Below are 24,396 nucleotides of genomic sequence, written 5' to 3'. Positions count from 1 at the left end.
AAAGTGGCACTGAGCCCCACAAAGCCCTGTAAACCCTTAAAAATGCAGATTCTCAGAGGTACCAAGGAATTGTGTGTTTTTAAAGCCACCCACAGAGTCCCTGGACCCCAACAGCCTCATACCTCCTGTGGTGGTGGCCTCTCGCTCTTTAAGGTTGGAAAGTTTTACTAACAGCTTTTCCAATTCCCTCTTGTTCTCTAGTCACAGAGATATTTAATAGCTCCCAAAAAATAGAAGAAAATTATCTTTTTATATACTTGAAGACTGTTTCATTTGTCAAACTAAAATACTTCCTGATTCTATTCATTTTTCTTTTCTTCTATTTCTCTATCTTGGGGTGACTTCTATCCCTTCTTCCAGGCCCTCCAGAGTGGACTCTGGTGGAAAAGGCTGAGGCAAGGCTGAGCTATGAGCAGGACTCAACCCTGGGACCCCTGGCCAGTCTGTGCCCACTTAACCTGCAACACACCCACCGTCTCAGAGTCTGCCCGGCCCAGTTTTCTAGTTTGGTGTGTATCTCTCTAGTCTGTTGTCTTGTTTCACACTAGGAGGCCTAAGTTCCATTCCAGCACACCATAACTGCAGGAGTGATGGGGTATCAACTTTTAGACACATCCTGGTCCAACACACACACACGCACACACACACACACACACACACACACACAAAACACCTACATTGTGTTTGGTTGCCATTTCTTTTCCTTGTTCCCTGGTGATTTTCCTCAAGTGCATCAAATCGACCTTGTTGGCCACAAGGATCATCGGGAACGACTCCCTGGGAAATAAAGCAACAGGGGCTCTGTGAGGCTTTAGTGCCCCAATGTATACCTGGTAAGGCGGCGCAGCCACATCTTGGGCATGACACAGCCCACAGCACCTCCTCAGTCAGCCTGGGGCTCCAGAGTCCATTCCCTCCACGTTTCCAGAGAGGGGACGGTACTTGGGCCAAGACTAGGGGGTGGGCTGGGGAAAAAGGGGCCTGGGACTTCTGGCTGTCTTGCTTTGAAGATTTAGGCCTGTTTCAAGGCCAGCAAGGGGCTGTCCTGGGACCCAACTCCACTGTAAGTTACCACAGCTGGTGAAAGGGACTCCTTGGCTCAGCACTGTCCATGAGGCCGCTGGCACGGCTGCTGGGATAGGGACTAATTCCCTGTCCCTGTTTCCACTATCTCTCTCGGTTATTGTAATGTACCTATCATGGAGAGCTGCTATGGCCATCAGCAGTAATTCATGAAGCGCACCAGGGACAGGGCCTGGCACACAGTTGGCACTTGATAAATGGCAGCTGAAAAATCAGGATAGATTCCAGAAGTGGAAGTATAGATCAAGCGTCATGTTCATCTTAAAAGTGTTATTGACATGTGGCCAAGCTGCATTCTAAAAGCAAATGAAACGTTGGTCTTTCAGTACCATTACCAGCACTGGGTACTTTCATTTTAGAAATTATAATTGAACAGGTGAAAAACAGTCCTATATTATTTTCACTTGCATGTCACTGATTAGCAAAAAGGTTGAATATTTTCCCACATTTGAATCATTTATGTCTTCTCTTTTGAGATTCATATATTCAGGAGCTTAACCCACATTTATCTATTGGAGCTTTATGTGTGTGAAAGAGAGAGAGTGTATATGTGTGAAGTTATTAACACTTCAGCCTTTGGAATAGATATTAACTGGATTCCTCCATCTTTGCTGGGATTTGTTCAGGGCTTGCTGTTTTCCCATTAGTTTGTCCCTTATTTTCTTTAGATTATCTCTTTGGGATCCAATTAACTGTTTTCTTCTTGACTGACAAGACCAGTTGGGCTTAAAACAGAGTCCAAATTATTTAATTACTCCACATAATGTTAATAAAAAAATGAGCCTTTAATTAGGGGCTTGTAAATCTCACAATCAAATGAGATTTAACCAATTGCAATGTGTGTTATTCTGTTGTTAGATGTTGTCAAGTCAGTTCTGACTCATAGCGACCCTATGTACAACAGAACAAAACACTGCCCAGTCCTGTGCCATCCTCACAATTGTTATGTTTGAGCCCGTTGTTGCAGCCACTGTATCAATCCATCTCGTTGAGGGTCTTTCTCCTTTCACTGACCCTCTACTTTACCAAGCACGATGTCCTTCTCCAGGGACTGGTCCCTCCTGATAACATGTCCAAAGTACGTGAGACAAAGTCTCGCCATCCTTGCTCCTAAGGAGCATTCTGGCTGTACTTCTTCCAAGACAGATTTGTTTGTTCTTTTGGCAGTCCATTGCAATGTATACTGGAGAAAAAAAATTAACTTTTTCTTTGAATGTAATTTGGTTAAACTGGTGCTGAAAAAGGAGCGTATTGTTCATGATTCCTTGGTTGAGGGGACAGTTTATGAGATGTGGGAGGGAGGTGACCCCTTGAGGCCTTGGAGCAGTTTGGCCCCAGAGAAAGAACTAGGATGGGAGTGAGAGGGAACAAGGTCTGAATTCAGCTCTGCCCTTCTGTGCCTCAGCTTTTGCCTGAAAATCTGAGAGAGAGAGATACTGAGCCCCTTATGAGCCAGGAGCCAGGGAGGCCCTGCTCCACCACCCTCACCTGTCCTTGACTCGAAGGATGAGCTGGTGGAAGCGGTCCACATGCTCAAAGCTGGCCTTGTCGGTGACCGAGTAGACGATAAGGAAGCCATCACCTGTCCGCATGTACTGCTCTCGCATGGCGCTGAACTCCTCCTGCCCAGCCGTGTCCAGAACTAGGGTGGAAGGAGGAACTTAGGGGCTGGCTGTCACTGTCCACCCTGGAGGACCCCCGCTCCACCCCCCCTACCCCCCCACCCCGTGCTTCCCCATGCTGCTGTCCCCACAGAGAGGCACATGAGCCTCCCTGGGGCTATGCAGTAAGGGTTCCTGTAGGTCTTCAGCCACCACAAAGGCTGCTTCAGGGCAAGGCTGTAATTGGCTTGTTTGTGGATCCACCAAACCCTTTTCCCAGATTCCAACCCATGGTGCTCACTGGGCTAAATTCTCTGATCCACAGAAAGGCCTTGAAAATTCAGTGATCAAATCTGCTGCAAAATTCCTCTGGGGAGTGCTCAGAGCAGAGCTGGCCTAAATTCCTGCTGTACCCCATTAAAGCTGTGATTCTTTGGAAAGTTACCTGGCTCCCTTGAGCCCTCATTTCCTCTCTATAAACTGGAAGCTATGCCAGGTAGGGAGGATTATAGGGGGGAAGAGAGAGAGAGAGAAAGTAAGAGAGAGAGTGCCTATGCAAGCGCCTAGGGGAAGCCCTGGAATGAAACTCTCCCTGGGTAGGGTCACATACCTCCTAGGATGGAGCTGTGACAGGGGTGGCAGGAGGGGAGAGTGGAGGTAAGAAGCAGGGACAGCTGAGGAGACTGAGTGCAGGGAGAAGGACCATGTCAGCCAAGGCTCTTCTTCCCATGTATCCTCCCTCCTCCCTTCCCTACCCCAAGAACTCCTGAATCTCACTCTCCTTCAGCTTCCTGCCTGCTGAGATGAAGCGCTAACCCCCTGCCTGTTTCTGAGAGGTCACAGCCACAGCTGGGTGGGGAGGGGGTTTCCTTTTAGAAGTGTAAGCCCGACCCCCTCACACCCCTGTCAAAGTCCTATAGAGGCACAGACGCTGAAGCCTTCAGCATCCTCCAAGACCCCACTCACCTTCCAGCCCCTCTCCCGTCCCCATTTTCTCAGCTCACTCTCCTCCCAGACCTGCTTAGTGGGGGCAATGGAGCTGGTGGTTACCCACAGACTTTGGAGCCAGACAGCTTGGCTGAGTCCCGGCTTCTCAGTTCCAAACAGTGTGGCCCTGGGATAGCTCAATTCTCCGTGCCTCCAGTTTCCACAAGCAGAAGCACCTGCTTGTGGGGCCCTGCGATGTGTATTCAGTCATCTATTCAGCAAATATCTTCTGAGCACCTGTTACGGGGGGACGAGGGATGGACCACTCTGCTTGTATTATCTGCTTTTAAAAATAGGGCAATTTAATCCTTTGTGTTTTTTGTGATTAAGATTTATTTCTGCCATCTTATTGCATGTCTTCAGGTACTGAAAAAATATGATGTGTTTCCCTATCAAGGTTCTTAGAGGCTAGTTAGGCTGAGATATGAAAAAACAAGGGACAGAAAGTGATACCTACTATTGGAGAGCTAGGGAAGGGGGGTATCTTCAGCTCAGGGGGCTAAGGGAAGGTTTTAGGGAAAAGGGGAGATTTGATTCTGACCTTGAAGGAAGATGAAGGAACAAAGGAAGGAAGGAAGGAAAAAAGGGTAGAATTTGGACATAGAAGATGGGGCCTGGATAAGGGTCTTCCAGGCAGAGAAACATCATGGAGACTGGGAAGAAGGGAGCAGTGAGGAGGCTGGTGTGACTGGGGTCAAAGATCCATGATGAGAACAGCTTGAAGGAAGATGAGACAGGGAAACCATAGGCTGGGGACTTTGGATCCCAAACTAAAAAGTTTGGACTCTGTGGGCACTGGGAAGCTACTGAAGGTTTGGAGAGGGGAGAAACGCAGTCTGAGGACAGTGAGTTTGATAGCCAATGAGGAAGAGGATCCAGACGTGTGGAGAGGCAGAAGAAGGAGCTGGACAGAGGTAAGCAGGGCCTGAGCCAAGGCAGGTGTATTTAAGACAGAGAGGAGAGAACGGAGGGGAGATGCTGAGACACGGAACAGACAGAATGGTTTTGGGGGCCAAGGGAAGACAGAGTTGAGGGCACCTTGGAAATTCCAAACCTGGGGCCTAACAGTACAGGTGCAACCAGGGAGGAGGAGGTGGGGCTGAGCTAGGCCTGTTTGTTCATCCCCTTGTCCAGCTCCTCCCTCTCACACACACACCTGGAAATGCCTGGTCACAGACCCTTTATCAGCAGTTCTGCCTCCAAGACTTCCTGGGGGAGGCTGAAGATAGTGGGCAGCTATGATTTTAAGAAATTATGATTCCGCTTGCTTTCCCCATGCCTGATGTCATTAAGGCAGGAGGGCTCCGGAGACAGAAAGTATTAGTCATTGTGGGAGAAGAGGTGTTCTGCCAATGGGCGTGTGAGCAGGGACAGATTATCTAACAGGCAAGGTAAGCACGTGCTGAAACACATGATGATCTGGTATTGGATAATCCGTCCCTGCTTCTGGCAGTGATCCCAATCGCCTCGACCCCAATCGCCTTGACCCCAATCACCTAATAGGCTAACTTAGGGATAGACGTCGGGGGGAAGTGCTGGCTGCCAGCCCCAGGGGATGCTCTTTCTCAAGGTCACACTGCAGCTGGGGGAATGGGATGAAGGGGTCTTGGGATAAATTTTCACGAGGTTCATGGATCCCAATTCCATGAATCCCACAAGGTGCATGTGTGTGTGCACATTCTTTCTAGGGAGATGATCCCTGGCTTTGCGAGATTCTTAGAGGAGTCTGTCACTGCTCACCAACCCCCCCCCCCCGCCATGTTGCTCTCAGGGAGGAAAGAGAAGAAACAGGAAAAGGGCAGCAGGGGGTCTCAGCTGTATAGCCAGGGGCTCAGGAACATCCCAGGGAGTGATGGGAGGGGCCTGGCAGTGGAGGGGAACAGGGGGCAAAGTGTTTGCCTGCAATCCCATTTCTATCTCACAACCACCCAGGAGGCCAGCATTTTACAGGTGAGGACACTAAGGCAGGGCAAGATTAGAGACCTGCTCAGGTTCATCCTGCTAATAAGCAGCAGAGGCAGGATTTGAACCCAAGCTTTTCTGGGTCCAAAGCCTTGCTCTGCTCGTTATACCAGCCTGTCTTTGATTGGGGAGCCTCCAACAGCGTCCCCAAGGCCTGTGGAGAAAAGTAGATCTAAAAGGAGGGGGTGAGGACAGAGCAAGTGGTTTGCAGAGGTGAAAGGTGAAGGCCGGGATGTTATGCTTCCTGCACCTACTCCCATCTGGTTACACTGAGCTCTCCACCTACTCCACACCTGTACTGGGGCACTACACGTGGCTGGGAGGAGAAAACCACATGGCCATGTTGGTTTGGCTTGCTCTGAAATCCTGAGCACCAACTTCCAGGGTCTTTAGAGCACCAAGCAATTCTAAACATGTCCCTACCCAGTCACTCTCTCACTCCCCAGGTGACGGTTTCCCACCACTTTCTCTATCCTCAAGCCTTCATTCTTAGCTGAGGATCTGAAACAGGGATCAATCAGGAGATAAGCCCCACAGCTTCCACCCCAAATCAATCCACCTCAGAGAAATTGGAACCCTCATCCACCACTAGTGGGAATGTAAAGAGGTGCAACTGCTGGTGGAAAACAGTTTGGCAGTTCCTCAAAAAGTTAAATATAAGTAGAATTGCCCCCATAGGGTTTCTAAGGGGTGGCTGGTGGATTCAAACCACCAGTCTTTTGGTTAGCAGCCAAGCTCTTAACCACTTTGCCACCAGGGCTCCAGAATTACTTTTTGACCTAGCAATTCCACTCCTAGGTATATACCCAAAAGAAAACTGGAACTCAAACAGATACTGGTACACCAATGTTCACTGAAGCACTATTCATAATAGCCAAAAAAGTGGAAACAACCTAAATATTCATCAACAGATGAAAGGATAAACAAAATTTGGTATATTCATACGATGGAATATTATGCAGCCATAAAAAGGAATGGAGTACTGATACATTCTACAACATGTATGAACCCTGAAAACATTATGCTAAGTGTCTTAGTTATCTAGCGCTGCTACAACAGAAATACCACAAGTGGATGGCTTTAACAAACAGAAATTTATTTTCTTACAGTTCAGGAAGCTAGAAGTCCAAATTCAGGGCACCAGCTCTAGGTAGGCTTGTTCTGTCTAATCAGCCCTTTGGGAAGGTCTTCGTCTCTTAAGCTTCTGTTGCACGGTTCCTTTGAGATCTCCATATGGCTTGGCATCTATCTTCCTCAATCTCTGCTTGCTCACTTGCTTGTTTAATCTCTTTTATATTTCAAAAGAGATTGATTCAAGACACACCCTACACTAATCCTGCTTCATTAACATAACAAAGACAACCCATTCCCAAATGGGATTATAACCACAGGCATAGAGGTCAGGATTTACAACACATATTTTGGGGGACAAAATTCAATCCATAACACTAAGTAAAAGAAGCCAGATACAAAAGGCCACATATTGTATGATTCCATTTATACGAAATGTCCAGAATATGTAACTCCATAGAGACAGACTATAGATGGTTGGTTTCCAGAGGATGGATATGGGGAAATGGGGAGTGGCTGCTCATGGGTACGGGTTTTTTTCTTAGGGTGATGAAAATGTTCTGGAATTGGGTGGTGGTGATAATTGTACAACTTTGTGACTATACTAAAAACCACTGAATTGTATACTTTATAAAAGGGGGAATTTTATAATATGTGGATTATAGCTCAATAGAAAACCAAATACCTCGTGGGATTTGGTTCCTTGGTTTGGAGGTCATGGTTTCATGGGACATCCCAGTTAGTTGGCCTAATAACATGTTTAGTGCTTCTCTTCTACCTCCTAGTTCGTTGTGTACTGCCTGTGGTCTTAAAAGCTTGTAAGCGGCCATCCAAGTCTCAACAATTGGTCTCTATTCATCTGGAGCAACAGAGGAAGAAGGAGAGTCAGGAACAGGAGGAGGATATGGAATGTGTGGCTAGTTGTCTCCATGAACAACTGCCTCCTTTGCCCTGAGACCAGAAGAACTGGATGGTACCTGGCTACCATTACTGAACACTTTGATCAAAGATTCCATAAAAGAATCCTATCAAAAGCAGGAAAATGCAGAAGAGAATTTCAAATTTTCATGGACTCTAGACTTTCTGGAGCCATGGAAGTTGGATGGACCCCTGAAACTACTGCCCTGAGATAATCTTTGAAACTTGAACCAGAAATATCCCCTGAAGTCTTCTTAAAATCAATCAATAGTTTAGCTTAACTAGTAAAAAAAAGTCTGCCCTGAGCATTATGCTCTTTTAAGAACTATCTATATGGGATCAAACTGACAACAGCAACTTGAAGGATTAGACAGGAATCTTAGCAGGCAGTTTATATTAATGAGGGAGGAACAAATCAGAAAAGGAGAGTGAGAATGGTTGCACAACTCAAAGAATTTAATCAGTCACTCAATTGTACATGTAGAAACTGTTGAATTGGTATATGTTTTGCTGTGTATATTCTCAACAAAAACAAACTAAGTAAAATTTAGAAAAATAATTATGTAAGAAAAAAAACCAACCCACTGCCCTTTCTCTTAAGCACATTCTCTGCCTGCCTTCTTACTACAGTGATGGCTGGCCTTGCTCCTGCCTAACACCAACCCTTCAGCTGGCACTGGATCCCACTCCCTGCTACCTATTGAATGACATCACTGCTATAGCTGTTCCCTCTTTCCTGCATCATCAATTTCTCTCTCTGTTGGTTTATTTCCATCAGTATGTAAACATGCTATAGTTTCTACCATTTTTTTTTTAAAAAGTCCCTTGATCTCACATCTCCTTCCAGCTACTGCCCATTTCTCTATTCCTCTTTATAGTAATACTGCTTGACTTGTGTATTCTCACTCTCTCCACTCCCTCTCCTCTCCTCTCTCTTGAGCCCACTATAACCAGACTTTCATTCATGACTCCAACCACTCCATCAAAATTGATTTTGTCAAGTCACAATGAGCTCCATGTCACTAAATCCAGTGGGCACTTCTTGGTCCTCATCCCACTGGGCCACTCACCAGCACTTGCTGCAATTAATGGCTTCCTCCTTTTCGAAGTACCTTCTTCACTTGGCCTTCAGACGCCACACTCTCGGTTCTTCTCCTACCTCAGTGACTGTTCCTGCTCTATCTCCTCAGCCTCTAAACATTAGTACGTCCCCATGCTTGGCCCTGGGACCTCCTCTATTCTCTAACCACACCCACTTCCTTGATGATCTTTCATCTCATGGTTTCATATGTCACTTCCATGCTGTCGACTCCTAAATTTCTATCTCCAGCCTGTGCCTCTCCCCTAACTCCAGATTCAGACTGCCAGCTGCCAGCCTGACTTCTATCTGTATATGTGAAAGGCATCTCAGATTTTACATGTCCAAAATTAGAGTCTTGATTGCCTCCCAAAATTTGCTTTTCACTAGTCTTCCTAATCTTAATAAATGTAACTCTATTCTATCAGTTGTATAGCCCAGACTCTTCCCTCTCTATTCCCCACCCCCACCCATATAATCCATCAATAAATCCTGCTGTCTTTTCCTTCAAAATATATTCAGAATCTAACTCCTTCTCACCACCTTCTCCCCCATTGCACTAGTCCACCATCAGGAGCCTCATAACTGGTCTTCCTGCTTCTGCCCTGGTTCCTCTATGATCTGTTCTCCACGCTGTAGCCGGAGTGAGCCTTTTAAAAACATTAGTCAAATCATGTCCCTCCTCTGCTCAAAACCCTCCAGTGGCTTCTTATTTCCCTACAAGGCCCTAAGTGATCAGGCTCCCAACTTCTCCCCCATCCCACCCCCAAGCTACCTCTCTGACCTCTCCTACTAGCCTCCCTCTCATGTGCTCTGTTCTGCTCCTAGCTACTCCCCAAAAAGACCATGCCTGCCCCAGGGCTTCTGCAACTGCTGCTATCTTTGCCTGAGATTCTCTGCCTCCTAGATAGAAGCACAGCTTTCTCCCTTGAGTCTCTGCTCAAACATCACCTTATCAGGAACACCTTCCCTGACCAGCTCACATAATACAGCAACCCTTTCCTCACTATTTCCCTTACCTGGCCTTCTTCTCCTTCACAGTATTTATCACCACCTGGCACATTACACATCTTTATGGTTTGTTTCCCCCATTATAACATAACCTTCATGAGAGTAGAAACATTGCTTTGTTGATTGCTGGAGCCTCAGAGCCCAAAAGAGAGCCAGACACATAGCAGGGATTCGGAATTATTTGTAGAATGAATGAATGAACACACCCAGGTACGTAAGACTCAGGGTTCAATACACGTATCACTGGAGGGCAGAAATGGTTGGTCCAAGTCAGGGGCTGAAGGCTCACTCCTAGACTTCCCCAAACCCAGGCAGACAGGTCAGTGGCCCCTCATATGAACATGTGACCGCGCCTATTCTTGAAAGTACCAAGCCACCCTCAAAAGTAAAAATATAAATCATACTAGAGCAATCATAGCAACAACATTTATTGCAGTTTACTATGTATCAGGACCCTAACCAAAAAAAATAAAACCCAACCTATTGCCATTGAGTCGATTCTGACTCATGGTGACCCCATGTGTACATAGTTGAACTGCTCCATAGGGTTTTTTGGTGTAATCGTTACGGAAGTAGATCACAGGCCTTTCTTCCACAGTGCTGCTAGGTGGGCCAGGCCCCCACAAGGTGCCTTTTCCCTTCACTCATCCAGTTGTATCTCTGATGCCCACACAAGGCTGGCATCAGAGATACAATGGTGGGCAAAAGTCTCTCTCCTCAAGGAGTTTACAATTTGTATTTTTTCATTTTAATCCCATTTGGGATACAAACCCACCCATGAGGGCGCAGGGCCTGGGTTCAGAGGCTGTCTGTGCCCAGGAGAAAGAGGAGTCCTCGGTCACTCAGACCTGTGGCATGAGAACAGGCTGAGGGTGGCTACATTGGGGTCCAGAGCAGTCCAGAGCAGGTAACATCACTCAATACAAGGGCAGACAGGTAAGACCTCAGACCGACTGGTCAGGCTGGTGTACTGAGCCCAAAATGGTCACATGACTTCTAATAGCAACCAACAGGAAGCTCTGAAATTACGGCAAAACTCAAAATTAACTGCAGGAATATGAGACCTGATTGTCAGCAGTGTAAGAGGAAAAACACCCAGGGTTTGAGTTTGTTGACAAGCTTGGAATGAGCCCAGGTTATGCTGTGTCTTTTGGGGAGGAGGAAGATGGGTGCAGGTTGCACTCATACCTTCATCACTAGGTCTGAGCCTTGCTGAGCTGACAGTCTGGCTAACGGGGTAAGGTGAGCACAGTGCAGGAATAGGATCCCTGGTTATGTGGTCAGACGGAAGGGGGTTCAAATCAGCTGTGTTACCTTGAGCAAGTTACTTCACCTCTCTGAGTCTCAGTTCTCTCACCTGCAGGGGCCTGACCAATCAGAAGGGCTCTGAGCAGGTACTGGAGAAGGAAGTTTGGGTTTCCTAGGGGAAGGGCCCTTGGGGACACAGAGCAGCAGCAATTTTCCAATGTTACAGAAGTATGATGTTATTTCACTATTTTGTCAACTAGGACAGCAGGACTGGTGCATACTGGCTGAGGAGCGGTGTGTCCTCCTACAACATGGAGACACTATTCCCAATTTAGCAGAATCTCTGTAATGCCCTTAGCACAGGGTCTGTCCAGCAAGAAAAGCCTGGTCAGTAGTAGCTGCTCTCTTTGCTATGATGGCAGAACCAGCAACAGAAGATTTGGGAGACAGACCTGGCCTCGATGTCAGGAAGGGCTTTCTTCCAGTGAGTACTGCCACAGGCACCTTGGGGATCAGTGAGCACCATGTTACTGGAAGCATTCAAGCAGAGAAGGCTGGTGGCGCTAGCATGAAGGATCAGGCAAAGGCTTGCGGGGTGGATTTCATTATCTCAGGCCAGCAGCCATGTTCCTTCATAAAGGGAAAGAGGGACGTTTCTCCCACATAACTGCCACAGGAAAAGCGGGGAGTGGGTGGGAGGACAGGCCAGCTGCTGCCTGCACCCCATTCTTATTTGGGGACCTTGGGGAGTACCCACCCTGGAGTTGACCTATGGGCTGTTGCACATAGAAGCCCAGCAGGTGAAGCCCTGGATTAGAAAAAACTTTAAACAAATTATCCTTTTCCTCTTGCTGCTCTTCCAACCTTCTCCTCCCCTCTTCCTACCCAGAAAGAATGTGGATTCAAGTGTTAGGGGAAAAGCCATGTCCAGGGCCATCCAAGAAGATAGCAGCATTTGTGTCTGAGGTTTGTGCAGAGGCCAGGATGGAAATGTCCCAGCTTCTGAGGATGCAGAAGAGCCAGGGGTTTTGCTCTTTGCAAAGACTGAGTCCTTATAGGGAAGACAGGGGGACAAAGAAGTTTCAGAGCTGGGCCGAAGAGCGCCTAGGTGGGAGGGGGTGACCGGGGACTCAGGGCCCACTGCTATTCTCTTTGGATGAAAGAAAGATGTAAGGTTCCAGAGGCTTGCTGGGCAGAGGGTGGGGCTGGGAGCCATATGGCTGGGAAGGCCCCAAAACACCTGCCTGTATTATAAGTGGGCAGAGGATTTGGTCAACATCATACCCTAGAGGCCCGGGGCTGGGGCCAAAGTAGGAGGCAGTATGACAGGATGGGGGTGGGCCTGGCAGAGTCAAGAGACTCTAGGCCTGCCTTACCACTAGCGGGGTCTGATCCTAGGCAAGGCCCTACTCCATCTGCAGCTCAGTTTCCTCAGATGTACCGTGGGGGGACTGAAACCACAGAGCTCAGGAACTTCCAGCCCTAACCGAATAGGTAGAATCAAAGTATAAGAACTCCAGAACTTGGCCAAAGGCTCAGGGCTTCCTGATCCATGAAGCAAGAGAACTGGAGTAAGGGGAGTCACACAGCTGAAGGCCAGGGCGAGGAGGGGTACAAAGTCAGAAAATGGAAGAAAGAGCTGGAGAGCCAATACAAACCCCACAGGAGAAGGATGGAGGCCAGATGGTATAAGAGATGCTCCCAGAGTTGGGTCCTTGGCAATGGAAAGCGTGATGACGGCCCTGGACCCTTCTGGAAAAGAACTCAGAGTAGGCTGGTTCCAAAGCCTGGGGGTCCCACAGACACTGGAGTGCCAGGATGCTGGTCTTAAGGCCAGCCATCTCCTGTCTCTTGGGTTCTGGGAGAACAAGGGCAATGTGTTCCCTTGAAAGAAAAGACAAAGCAGATATTAAGTTAAGTGGGAAGCCTTTGAGAATCCTCACTGTGAAAACTACAGAGTAGAATTCGTGAGCAAGCTTAGGCCTGAGATTCAAATTGGAACTGTAGAACGTGGCCCTTTGAGGGATCTTGGTCAAGAGTAAGGAAGACAGGTAAGTGTGTGCCCGCTAATCCTGACAATCCAGGCCACACTCCTTTCCCAGAGGCACAGGGATCAGTAGTGTCACATGGGAGAGAATTTTTCTACCTGACCAGGCTGAGATAGTACAGGGGACAAAGCAGAGTTCAAAGCATTGCTGGCTGTGTGAACTGCTCTGTGCTTTCTTTTCCTTATCTACAAAATGGGGATAACAACAGTAGCTACCACAATAGTTTTTGTAAAGATTAAATACGAGCATATGCAAAGTGCACAGGGCCTGCCACACAGTAACTGCCCAGTAAATATCATTATTGTCATCATAACTGTATCATCATCATGATATCAACACCACCACCACCACTATCATCATTCTGTCATATTTTTGCTCTGAATTTAAGTGGAAGGGAAACCCCAGAGTTCAGAGTACTTGGAGTTTACTGGTATACAGGACAACCCAAGGCATCCCCAGGCTCAGCACCTCCCCCAAGGTGGTGTGACTTCCAGGGAAGCAGGACTTCAGGGCTCTGGGTGCCCAGGGAATAGAAGAGAACTCTCTCATCCTGGTAAAGGGAATCTACAAATAACCTACAGTAAAGAGTGGCACAAACGGTTGGGTGCTCAACTATTAGCCAAAAGGTTGGTGGCTGAAATCCACCGAGAGGCAACTTGAAAGTAAGGCCTGACGATCTGCTTTCAAAAGGTCACAGCCTTGAAAACCCTATGGAGCAGTTCTACTCTGCACAGATGGTGCACCATGAATCAGAATAGACTCGATGGCAACTAAGAGTTGAGACTGAATGCTTTCCCCCTAAGATCAGGAATAAGACAAGGATATCTACTCTAATTACTTTCATTCAACATTGTACTGGAGATTTTAGTCAGCGAAATAAAGCAAAAAAAAAAAAAAAAAAAAAAGGAAAGAAAGAAAAGCCATCCACATTGAAAAGGGAGAAGTAAAACTGTCTTTATTAGCAGATGACATGATTGTTTATGTAGAAAATCTGATGGAATCTACAAAAAAGCTATTAGAACTACATAAAAATGGCATGGGGGTAAAATCTGACCTCTTGTAACTTCAGAAGGGGGAAGGAATATCAAGATCAACAGCCCAAGGCTGATTCCTATGAGGGAGAGGTCCGATAGGCCTCCTCTCTCTGCTGTCTTTACTAATTCTGACACTAACCATCCCTCCCACAGCACTCTCTACTTTTGTGCTGGGTTCAGTAATTCATTGCAATGGCCACACAGAACTCACAGGCAATACTCACGATTATGGGGTTTATTAGGGAAGTAACAGGTTCAATTAAGGTTGAGGAACACTCAGGATACAGTTATTCCTTCAGGATAGCCTCTTCCCAGGTTTGCTGGCAGGTAGGTCTCTCCCTCTGCCCTGCTCAGGCAAGTGTTACAAAGTTCTTTTAGCTCTGCCAATAAGTACCCCGAGGCACCCCACTCCGCCAGGAAGCCTCGACCCAAAGGCACTCAGCTCTCTCACTCTGTGGGCCAGAAGCCCACGGTGCTGCCTCCTGCCGGTCTCTCCTGACTTGGTGATGGTGGGATACTCTCTCTGCTCTACAATTGGTTCTCTTTGAAGACAAAACTGACCAGTCCCCTTGGTGAGCCACAATTATCTTATTTGCACAGTCCCACTCAATCACTTGGGTGGGAGTTACAAGACCATGGCAAGAAAGGCCACACAAAATCGGTCCATCCTACCACAAACTAGTAAGTGAATTTAGTAAAGTTGCAGGTTACAAGATCAATATACAAAAATCCATATATTTCTATATACTAGCAACAAACAAGTGGTCCAGTGGTTAACAGCTCAGCTGCTAATCAAAAGGTCGGCAATTCAAATCCACCAGCCATTATTTGAAAATCCTATGCGGCAGTTCTACTCTGTCCTACAGGGTCGCCGTGAGTCGAAATCGACTCAACGGCAACGGGTTTTTTGTTTTTTGCTTTTTTTAGCATCAATCAAAAACTGAAATAAAAAATGTCATTTACAGTAGTATAAAAACAGATTTATGGATAAATGGCGACAAATTGTCTTTTAAAGACCTATGCACTCAAAACTACAAAACAATGGCTGAGAGTAATTAAAGACCTAAATAAACAGAGAGAGATACCATGTTCATGGGTTGGAAGGCTCAACATTGTTACAATGTTAATTCTCCCTAAATTGATCTATAGATTCAACACAATCCCAATCAAAATTCCAGCAGGTTTTTTTTGGTAGGAATTGACAAGCTGACTCTAAAATTCATATGGAAATGCAAAGGACCTAGACTAGCCAAAATAACTTAGAAAACGAACAAAGCTGGAAATTTAACATTATCTGATTCAAAACTTAGGCTAACGCTGCAGTTATCAAGACAATGTGGTAGTGGTGTCAAGATAGACAAACAGATCAGTGGAACAGAATAGAGTGTCTAGAAACAGACTCATGCCCATATGAACAACTGATTTTCACCAAAGGTGCAAAGGCAATTCAGTGGCGGAAAGGACAGTCTTTTCAGCAAATAGTGCTGGAACAACTGGATATCTAGATGTAAATATGTACATATATATATATATATATATATATATATATATATATGTATAAAAGAACTTTGTTCCATACTTCATACCATATACAAAAATATAACTCAAGGTGGATGAAAAACCTAAATGTAAAACCTAAAACCATTACACTACAATAAAACATAGGAGAAAACCTTTGTGACTTTGGGGTAGGCAAAGATTTCTCTACTATCACACCAAAAGCATGATCCACAAAAAAAAAATTGATAAATTGAACTTCATAAAAATTTAAAATGTCTACTAGGAAAGGCACTGTTAGGCAAATTAAAAAAAAAAACAGAAAATATCTGCAAGTCGCATATCTGATAAGATTTGTATCCTGTTGTTTTTGTTGTTGTTAGGACTGTTCTGACTCAGAGTGACCCCATGTACAACAGAACGAAACACTGTCTGGTCCTGTGCCATCCTCACAATCGTTACGTTTGAGCCCATCTCTGCAGCCACTGTGTAAATCCATCTCGTTTGAGGAGATGGATTCTCTTCCTCTTTTTTGCTGACCCTCTACTTCACCAAGCATGATGTCCTTCTCCAGGGACTGATCCCTCCTGATAACATGTCCAAAGCATGTGAGATGTAGTCTCGCCATCCTTGCTTCTAAGGAGCATTCTAGTTTTACTTCTTCCAAGACAGATTTGTTCATTCTTCTGGCAGTCCATGGTATATTTAATATTCTTTGCCAACACCACAATTCAAAGGGGTCAATTCATCTTCAGTCTTCCTTATTCATTGTCCAACTTTCACATGCATATGAGGTGACTGAAAACACCATGGCTTGGGTCAGGTGCACCTTAGTCTTCAAGGTGACATCTTTGCTTTTTAACACTTTAAAGAGGTCTTTTGCTGCAGATGTGCCCAGTGCAATGCGTCTTTTGATTTCTTGGCTGCTGCTTCCATGGTTGTTGATTGTGGATTCAAGTAAAATGAAATCTTTGACAACTTCAATCTTTTCTCCGTTTATCATGATGATGCTTATTGGTCCAGTTGTGAGGATTTTTCTTTATGTTGAGGTGTAACCCATACTAAGGCTCTGGTCTTTGATCTTCATCAGTAAGTGCTTCAAGTTCTCCTCACTTTCAGCAAGCAAGATTGTGTCATCTGCATATCGCAGGTTGTTAATGAGTCTTCCTCCAGTCCTGATGCCATGTTCTCTTTCATATAGTCCAGCTTCTCAGATTATGTGCTCAGCATACAGACTGAACAGGCATGATGAAAGGATACAACCCTGATGCACACCTTTCCTGACTTTAAACCACGCACTATCCCCTTGTTCTATTAGAATGACTGCCTCTTGATCTATGTACAGGTTGCTTGTAAGCACAATTAAGTGTTCCAGATTTCCCATTCTTCGCAATGTTATCCATAATTTGTTATGATCCACACAGTCAAATGCCTTGGCATAGTCAATAAAACACAGGTAAACATCTTTCTGGTATTCTCTGCTTTCAGCCAGGATCCATCTGACGTCAGCAATGATATCCATACTTCCACATCCTCTTCTGAAACCGGCTTGAATTTCTGACAGTTCCCTGTCGATATACTGCTAAAATCACTTTTGAATGATCTCAGCAAAATTTTACTAGTGTGTGATATTAACGATATTATTCGATAATGTCCACATTCGGTTGGATTATCTTTCTTGGGAATAGGCATAAATATGGATCTCTTCCAGTCGGTTGGCCAAGTAGCTGTCTTCCAAATTTCTTGGCATAGACAAGTGCTGCATTTGTTTGCTGAAACGTCTCAACTGGTATTCTGTCAATTCCTGGAGCCTTGTTTTTCACCAGCACTGGATTCGTTTGTTGAAACATCTCAGTTGGTATTCTGTCAATTCCTGGAGTCTTGTTTTTCACCAATGCCTTCAGTGCAGCTTGGACTTCTTCCTTCAGTACCACTGGTTCCTGATAATATGCTACTTCCTGAAATGGTTGAATATCTACCAACTCTTTTTGGTATAGTGACTCCATATTTCTACCATCTTCTTTCGATGCTTCCTGCATTGTTTAAGATTTTCCCCGTAGAATCCTTCAATATTGCAACTCGAAGTTTGAATTTTTTCTTCAGGTCTTTCAGCTTGAGATATGCCGAGTGTGTTCTTCCCTTGGGCTTCTATCTCCAGGTCTTTGCACATGTCCTTATAATACTTTATTTTGTCTTCTCAAGCTGCCCTTTGAAGTCTTCTGTTTAGCTCTTTTACTTCATCATTTCTTCTGTCTGCTTTAGCCACTCCATTCATGAGCAAGTTTCAGAGTCTCTTCTGACATCCACTTTGGTCTTTTCTTTCTTTCCTGTCTTTTTAATGACCTCTTGCTTTCTTCACGTATGATGTCCTTGATGTCATCCCACAACTCATCTGGTCTTCGGTCATTAGTGTTCAACACATCAAATCTATTGTTGAAATGGTCTCTAAATTCAGGTGGAGTATAATCAGGGTTGTACTTTGGCTCTCGTGGACTTGTTCTAATTTTATTCAGTTTCTATTTGAACTTGCATATGAGCAGTTGATAGTCTGTTTTACAGTCAGCCCCTGGCTTTGTTCTGACTGATGATATTGAGCTTTTCCATCATTTCTTTTCACAGATGTGGTCAATTTGATTCCTGTGTATTCCATCTGGTGAGGTCCATGTGTACAGTTGTCATTTATGTTGTTGAAAAAAGGTATTTGCAATGAAGAAGTCATTGGTCTTGCAAAATTCTATCATGCTATCTCCGGTATCGTTTCTATCACCAAGGTCATATTTTCCAACTACTGATCCTTCTTTGTTTTCAACTTTTGCATCCCAATCACCATTAATTATCAATGTATCCTGATTGCACTGAATGGAATAAGAAACTGACAGAGAACAGAGAACAATGAGAGCTACGGAGTACAGGTCCCCTACCAGCTAATGCGGCTGAATTCACCATCTTGGTCTACAGCCACCAAAGAATGCAGATGGGGGTATGGAAAGGCAACTTCAGGGAGCTCCCAACAGGAGACAGAGCAGCCAGTAACCAGGGATACATGTTCCCCCACCCCCACCTTTCTTCTGTATACGAAGCTTCCGCCACTTTCATACGGGCCACAATTGCTCAGCCGGAGAGATACCAGCTCACTGCTACCCAGAATTGCCATCTTGAACCTCAGCAACAAAAGACTGTGAACAGGGAGTACAGGAAGGCAACTTCACAGAGCTCCCAACGGGAGACAGAGCACCGGGTAACCAGGGATACATGCTTTCCCACTCCCCCACCCTTCTTTCCTGCATGTGTCCTCCACCGTTTTCCAACATGCCACAGCTGCTCAGCTGCAGAGACACCAACTCATTGCTGCCCAGGTCAGCTCTGCCCCCACCAGCTGTCCCCTTCACCACCAGTTTTTGTTTGTTGTTATTTTTTTGCCTTTGGCTTTTTTTTGTTGCTTCTGTCTCTCTTCCTTCCTTCCTCCCACTCAGCTAGCCGTGTGTGCCATCCCCTCCCCTTCTTGATGGGCTGTGATTTTTTGGTTTGTTTGTTTTGTTTGTTTTTTCTATTTCTTCTCTCTCTCCTTTCTTTTCTTCCGCCCACCCAGCCCTGTGCACTGCCCTGCCCCTTCTCAAGGGACGTGCTGCATCACTTAGCTGGATAGTCACTGCACGCGGCCTCCTTGGGTCTGCACCACTATCACTGACTGGCTCCCTCAGTGCCATTTTATTTATTTTTTGTCTGTTTGTTTGTTTTTTTCTTTTGTTCTTGCTTTGTATTTTCTCTCTGTTCTCTTCCTTTCTCCCACCCACTTAGCCCCTTGGGCTGCCCATGACCCTTCTGGACAGGCCAAGCCGCACCACTTGGCAAGACAGCCACCAGCACAGGGCCTTGCCAGGTCTGCTCCATCCCCACCTGCCAAATCCTACCACGTCACCATTTTATTCATTTTTTTTCTTTTTTCCTTCATTTTTTCATTTTTTTCCTGCTTTTGTATCTCTCTCTTCTTTCTCTTCCTTCACTAATCCACTTAGATCCACACATCACATCCTCTCCCTTCCCTCCTGCCTATCTGCACCATGCGCTGTGCCCCTCAGCAGCACTGACATAGTCCTCTGGATCTGCCCTGCACTGTCCCGGGATCCCGCTCCATCAGCCCCAGTTTGTGCTTCAAACTACACATCCCTGTCCCTACAACCCAGCTGGACTTGCTGCACCAGAGCTGAGTGGCCATGCCCACATGGACAAGGTGGTGAGAAGTATCATGCCCACAGGCAAGCAAGCAAGAAAACATGCCCAGCCTGCCTGCTCACACATAACCAAATAAAACAAAAAAGCAGGACAAAACAAACAAATCTACAATGAACAAAGGAAGAAAATAATTCTTGAATGTCCCGGAGACAGCAGACAATATCAAAACATAAAAAAACAGGATAGGATGGCTCCAGAAAGCAATCAAAATAAAACACCAGATGACCTTCTGGTAGAAGAAAAGGCACTGGAACTACCTAATAGGAAATTCGTAACTCTAATATTCAGGGTTCTCCAAGAGATAAAGGAAAATGCAGACAAAAATAAGAAAGAAAAAAAAAAACACAAAATCAGGAAAAATACAGACAAAGCAAAGGAAAAATTCAAGAAAATAATACAGGAACAAAATGTCAAAAGAAATAAACAACTAGAAATCATACAAAACAGCAGGTAGAAATTCAATAGATAAAAAAGAAGATTTCAGAAATGGACAGTGCAACAGAAGGTTTTAGGAGCAAATCTGAAACTATGGAAGGCAGGATCAGTGAAATTGAAGACAAATCCTTGGCTACTACTTTGTTTGAGGAAAAATCAGAGAAAAGAATGAAGAAAAACGAAGAAACTCTGAGAACAATGTGGGATAAAATCAAAAGCAAAAATTTGCGTGTGATCGGAGTTCTAGAACGGGGGAGAAAACAGAAAACACAGAGAGGATAATTGAAGATTTGCTGACAGAAAACTTCCCAAATATCATGAAAGATGAAAAGCCAACCATCCAAGAAGCTCAACAAACCCCATATAGGATAGACCCCAAAAGAAAATCGCCAAGACATAATCACAATCACTAAAACCAAAAACAAAGAAAGAATCCAGAGAAAAATGAAAAGTCACATACTAAGGGAAAACAATAAGATTAAGCTCTGATTGCTCGGCAGAAACCATGTAGGCAAGAACATAATGGGATGACATATAAAAAATCTTGAAAGAAAAATACTGCCAACCAAGAATAACAAATCCTGCAAAACTCTCGCTCAGATACGATGGTGAAATTAGAACATTTCCAGATAAACAGAAATTAAAGGAATATGTAAAAACCAAACCAAACTTACAAGAATTATTAAAGGAGTCCTTTGGTTAGAGAACCAACAACATCAGACAACAACCTGAATCTAGCACCTAAGACAGCATCAGCCAGATATCAACCTACGTAATGAACTCTCAAGGATAAAACAAAATTAAAAGATTTACAACAGGTAACCAGAAAGGTCAATATGTAAATGACAACAGTGTCAAAACAATAAAAGACAGAATAAATGGTTTAGGAATAGAACTTCCAAAAGGAGAGGTAGTAAAGGCAATATCAAGTAATAAAAGACTTCGGAAGATAGGGGTAAATTTCAAAGTAACCACAAAGAAAGTTAACAAACCTACTCATCAAAATAAAGAGGAAAATTATAAAGCCTTAGTAAACACAAAATCTACAGAAATGAAAAAAAAAACAAAAACAAACCACAAACAAAAGGAATTAGGAAAGAACACTAAGAGGAACAAAGAAATTGTCGGCACCACAAAAAAAGCACTACAAAATGACAGAGATATACTCACACCTATCAGTAATTGCGCTGAACATAAATGGCTTAAATACACCCATAAAGAGACAGAGAGTGACAGAATGGATTAAAAAATGGGACACATCAATATGCTGTCTACGAGAGACATACCTTAGAAACAAAGAAAAATATATTATAAATCGAAGGATAGAAAAAAATATATCAAGCAAACGGCAACCAAAAAAGAGCAGTAGTGGCAATACTAATCTCAGATAAAATAGACTTTAAAACAAAATCCACCATAAAAGACAAGGAAGGACACTATATAATGATTAAAGGGACAATGGACCATGAGGAAATAACCATAATAAATATCTATGCACCCAATGACAGGGCTCCAAAACACGTAAAACAAACTCTAATAACACTGAAAAGAGAAATTGACTGTTTCAAAAATAGTAGCAGACTTCAACACACCACTCTCAGTAAAGGAAAAAGCATTTACAAAGAAAGTCAATAAAGATACAGAAGATCTAAAGGACACAATCAACCAGCTTGACCCCATAGGCATATATAGAACACTCTACCCAACAGCAGCAAAGTTTACATTCTTTTCCAATGCACATGGAACATTCTCCAGAATAGACCACATCTTAGGCCACAAAACAACATTCACGAAAATCCAAAACATTAAGATAATTCAAAGCATCTTCTCTGATCACAACACCATAAAAGTAGAAATTAATAACAGGAAGAGCAAGGAAAAAAAATCAACTACATGGAAACTGAATAACGTCTTGCTTAAAAACCACTGGGTTTGATTCCTAGAATCAAACGAGAATGAAAACACATCACACCAAAACCTCTGGGAAACAGCAAACGTGCTGTGCTCATAGGTCAATCTATAGCAACAGATGCACATACCAAAAAAGAAGAAAGGGACAAAATCAAAACATTATCTATACAACTCGAACAAATAGAGAACAGCAAAAAAAAAAAGGCCACAGCCACCAGAAGAAGGAAATAATAAAGATCAGAGCAGAAATAAATGAAATAGAGAATGGAAACAACCGACAAAACCAAAAGTTGGTTCTCTGAAAGGATCAACAAAATTGACAAACAATTGGCCACACTGACAGAAGAAAAATAGGAGAGGATGCAAATAACCCAAACAAGCAATGAAATGGGGGGCATTACAACAGACCCAGCTGAAATAAAAAGGATCAAAACAGAGTACTCCAAAAAATTTGAAAACCTAGAGGAAATGGACAAATTGCTAGGAACACACTACCTACCTAAACTAAGACAAACTGAGGCTGAAAATCTGAACACATCCATAACAAGAGAAGAGACTGTAATTAAAACACTTCCAACCTGCCCCCCTAACCGCCCCCCCCAAAAAAAAAAAAAAAAAAAAAACTCAGGCCCAGTTGGCTTCACTGGAGAATTCTACTACACATTCAGAGAAGAGCTTGCACCAGTACTACTCAAACTATTTCAGAACATAGAAAAGGAAGGGACACTTCTGAATTCATTCTATGAAGCCAGCATAACCCTGATACCAAAACCAGGCAAAGATATCACAAAAAAAGAAAATTACAGACCAATATCTCTCATGAATATAGATGCAAAAATTCTCAATAAAATTCTAATCAATAGAATTCAACAACATACATTAAAAAAAAAAACACCAAAAAACACCACAACCAAGTGGGCTTCATACCAGGTATGCAAGGATGGTTCAACATTACAAAATCAATCAACGTAATTCACCACATAAATAAAACAAAAGAAAAGAATCACATGATCATCTCAATTGACACAGAAAAGGCATTCAATAAAGGCCAACATCCATTCCTGATAAAAACTGTCAATAAAATAAGTATAGAAGGGAAACTGCTCAACATAATAAAGAGTATCTATACAAAACCAACAGCCAACATCATTCTTAACAGAGAGGCTGAAAACATTCCCCCTGAGAATGGGAACAAGACAAGGATGCCCTTTATCACCACTCTTATTTAACATTGTGTTAGAAGTCCTAGCTAGAGCAATAAGGCAAGAAAAACAAATAAAGGGCATCAAAATTGGTAAGGAAGTGGAATATTATGCAACAATAAAGAACAATGATGAATTCACAAAAATCTCACAACATGGATGAATCTGGATGGCATTATATTGAGTGAAATTAGTCAGTCCCAAAAGGGCAAACACTGTATGAGACCCCTATTATAAGAACTCAAGAACAGGTTTAAACACAGAAGAAAACATTCTTCGATGGTTATGAGAGTGGGCAGGGAGGGAGAGAGGAATTCACTAACTAGATAGTAGACAAGAATTATCTTAGGTGAAGGGAAGGACAATACACAATACAGGGAAAGTCAGCACAACTGGACTAAAGCAAAAGCTAAGAAGTTTCCTGAACACAACCACTTTGAGGGACAGAGTAGCTGGGGCTAGCGTCTGGGGACTCTGGTTTCGAAGACATCCAGGCCAATTGGCATAAAAAAGTTTGTTAAGAAAATGTTCTGCATCCCATTTTAGTGAGTGGCGTCTGGGATCTTAAAAGCTTGCGAGCGGCCACTTAAGATGCATCAGTTGGTTCCAATCCACTTGGAGCAAAGGAGAATGAAGAACACCAAAGATACGGAAAATATTAGCCCAAGAGACAAAAGGGCCACATAAACCATAGACTACATCAGCCTGAGTCCAGAAGAACTAGAAGGTGCCTGGCTGCCATCAATGCCCACCCTGACAGGTAAAAAACAGAGAGTCCCTGACAGAGCAGGAGAAAAGTGTGGAGCAGAACTCAAATTCACGTAAAAAGACCAGACTTAATGGTCTGACTGAGACTGGAGGAACCCCTGAAGCCATGGCCCCTGGACGCTCTGTTAATCCAGAACTAAAACCATTCCCAAAGCCCACTCTTCAGACAAAGATTAGACTAGACTATAAAACATAAAATAGTACTCATGAAGAGTGTGCTTCTAAGTTCAAGCAGACACACGAGACTAAATGGACAGCTCCTGCTCGAAGGCAGGATGAGAAGGCAGGAAGGGACAGGAGCTGGTTGAA

General features: G+C 44.1%; 1 protein-coding gene across 2 annotated transcripts in view; it reads right to left on the bottom strand.

The window, feature by feature from the left end:
• MRAS (muscle RAS oncogene homolog) overlaps window positions 1-24,396 on the bottom strand; it is a 35,172-nt gene that overhangs the window by 3,235 nt on the left and 7,541 nt on the right. For both annotated transcript variants that reach the window (XM_004381439.1, XM_023735937.1), the window contains exons 2-3: window positions 2,572-2,725; window positions 678-777 (exon numbers count right to left, since the gene is read on the bottom strand). In XM_004381439.1, coding sequence (XP_004381496.1) covers window positions 678-777; window positions 2,572-2,725 — 254 coding nt within the window. The remainder of the gene's footprint in view (window positions 1-677; window positions 778-2,571; window positions 2,726-24,396) is intronic.

This window comes from Trichechus manatus, unplaced genomic scaffold (genome assembly GCF_000243295.1).
Source record: "Trichechus manatus latirostris isolate Lorelei unplaced genomic scaffold, TriManLat1.0 scaffold00084, whole genome shotgun sequence".
In the NCBI taxonomy this organism is placed as follows: domain Eukaryota; kingdom Metazoa; phylum Chordata; class Mammalia; order Sirenia; family Trichechidae; genus Trichechus; species Trichechus manatus.
The sequence above is the reverse complement of the archived record's forward strand: the minus strand, read 5'-3'. Positions and strand labels throughout refer to the sequence as shown.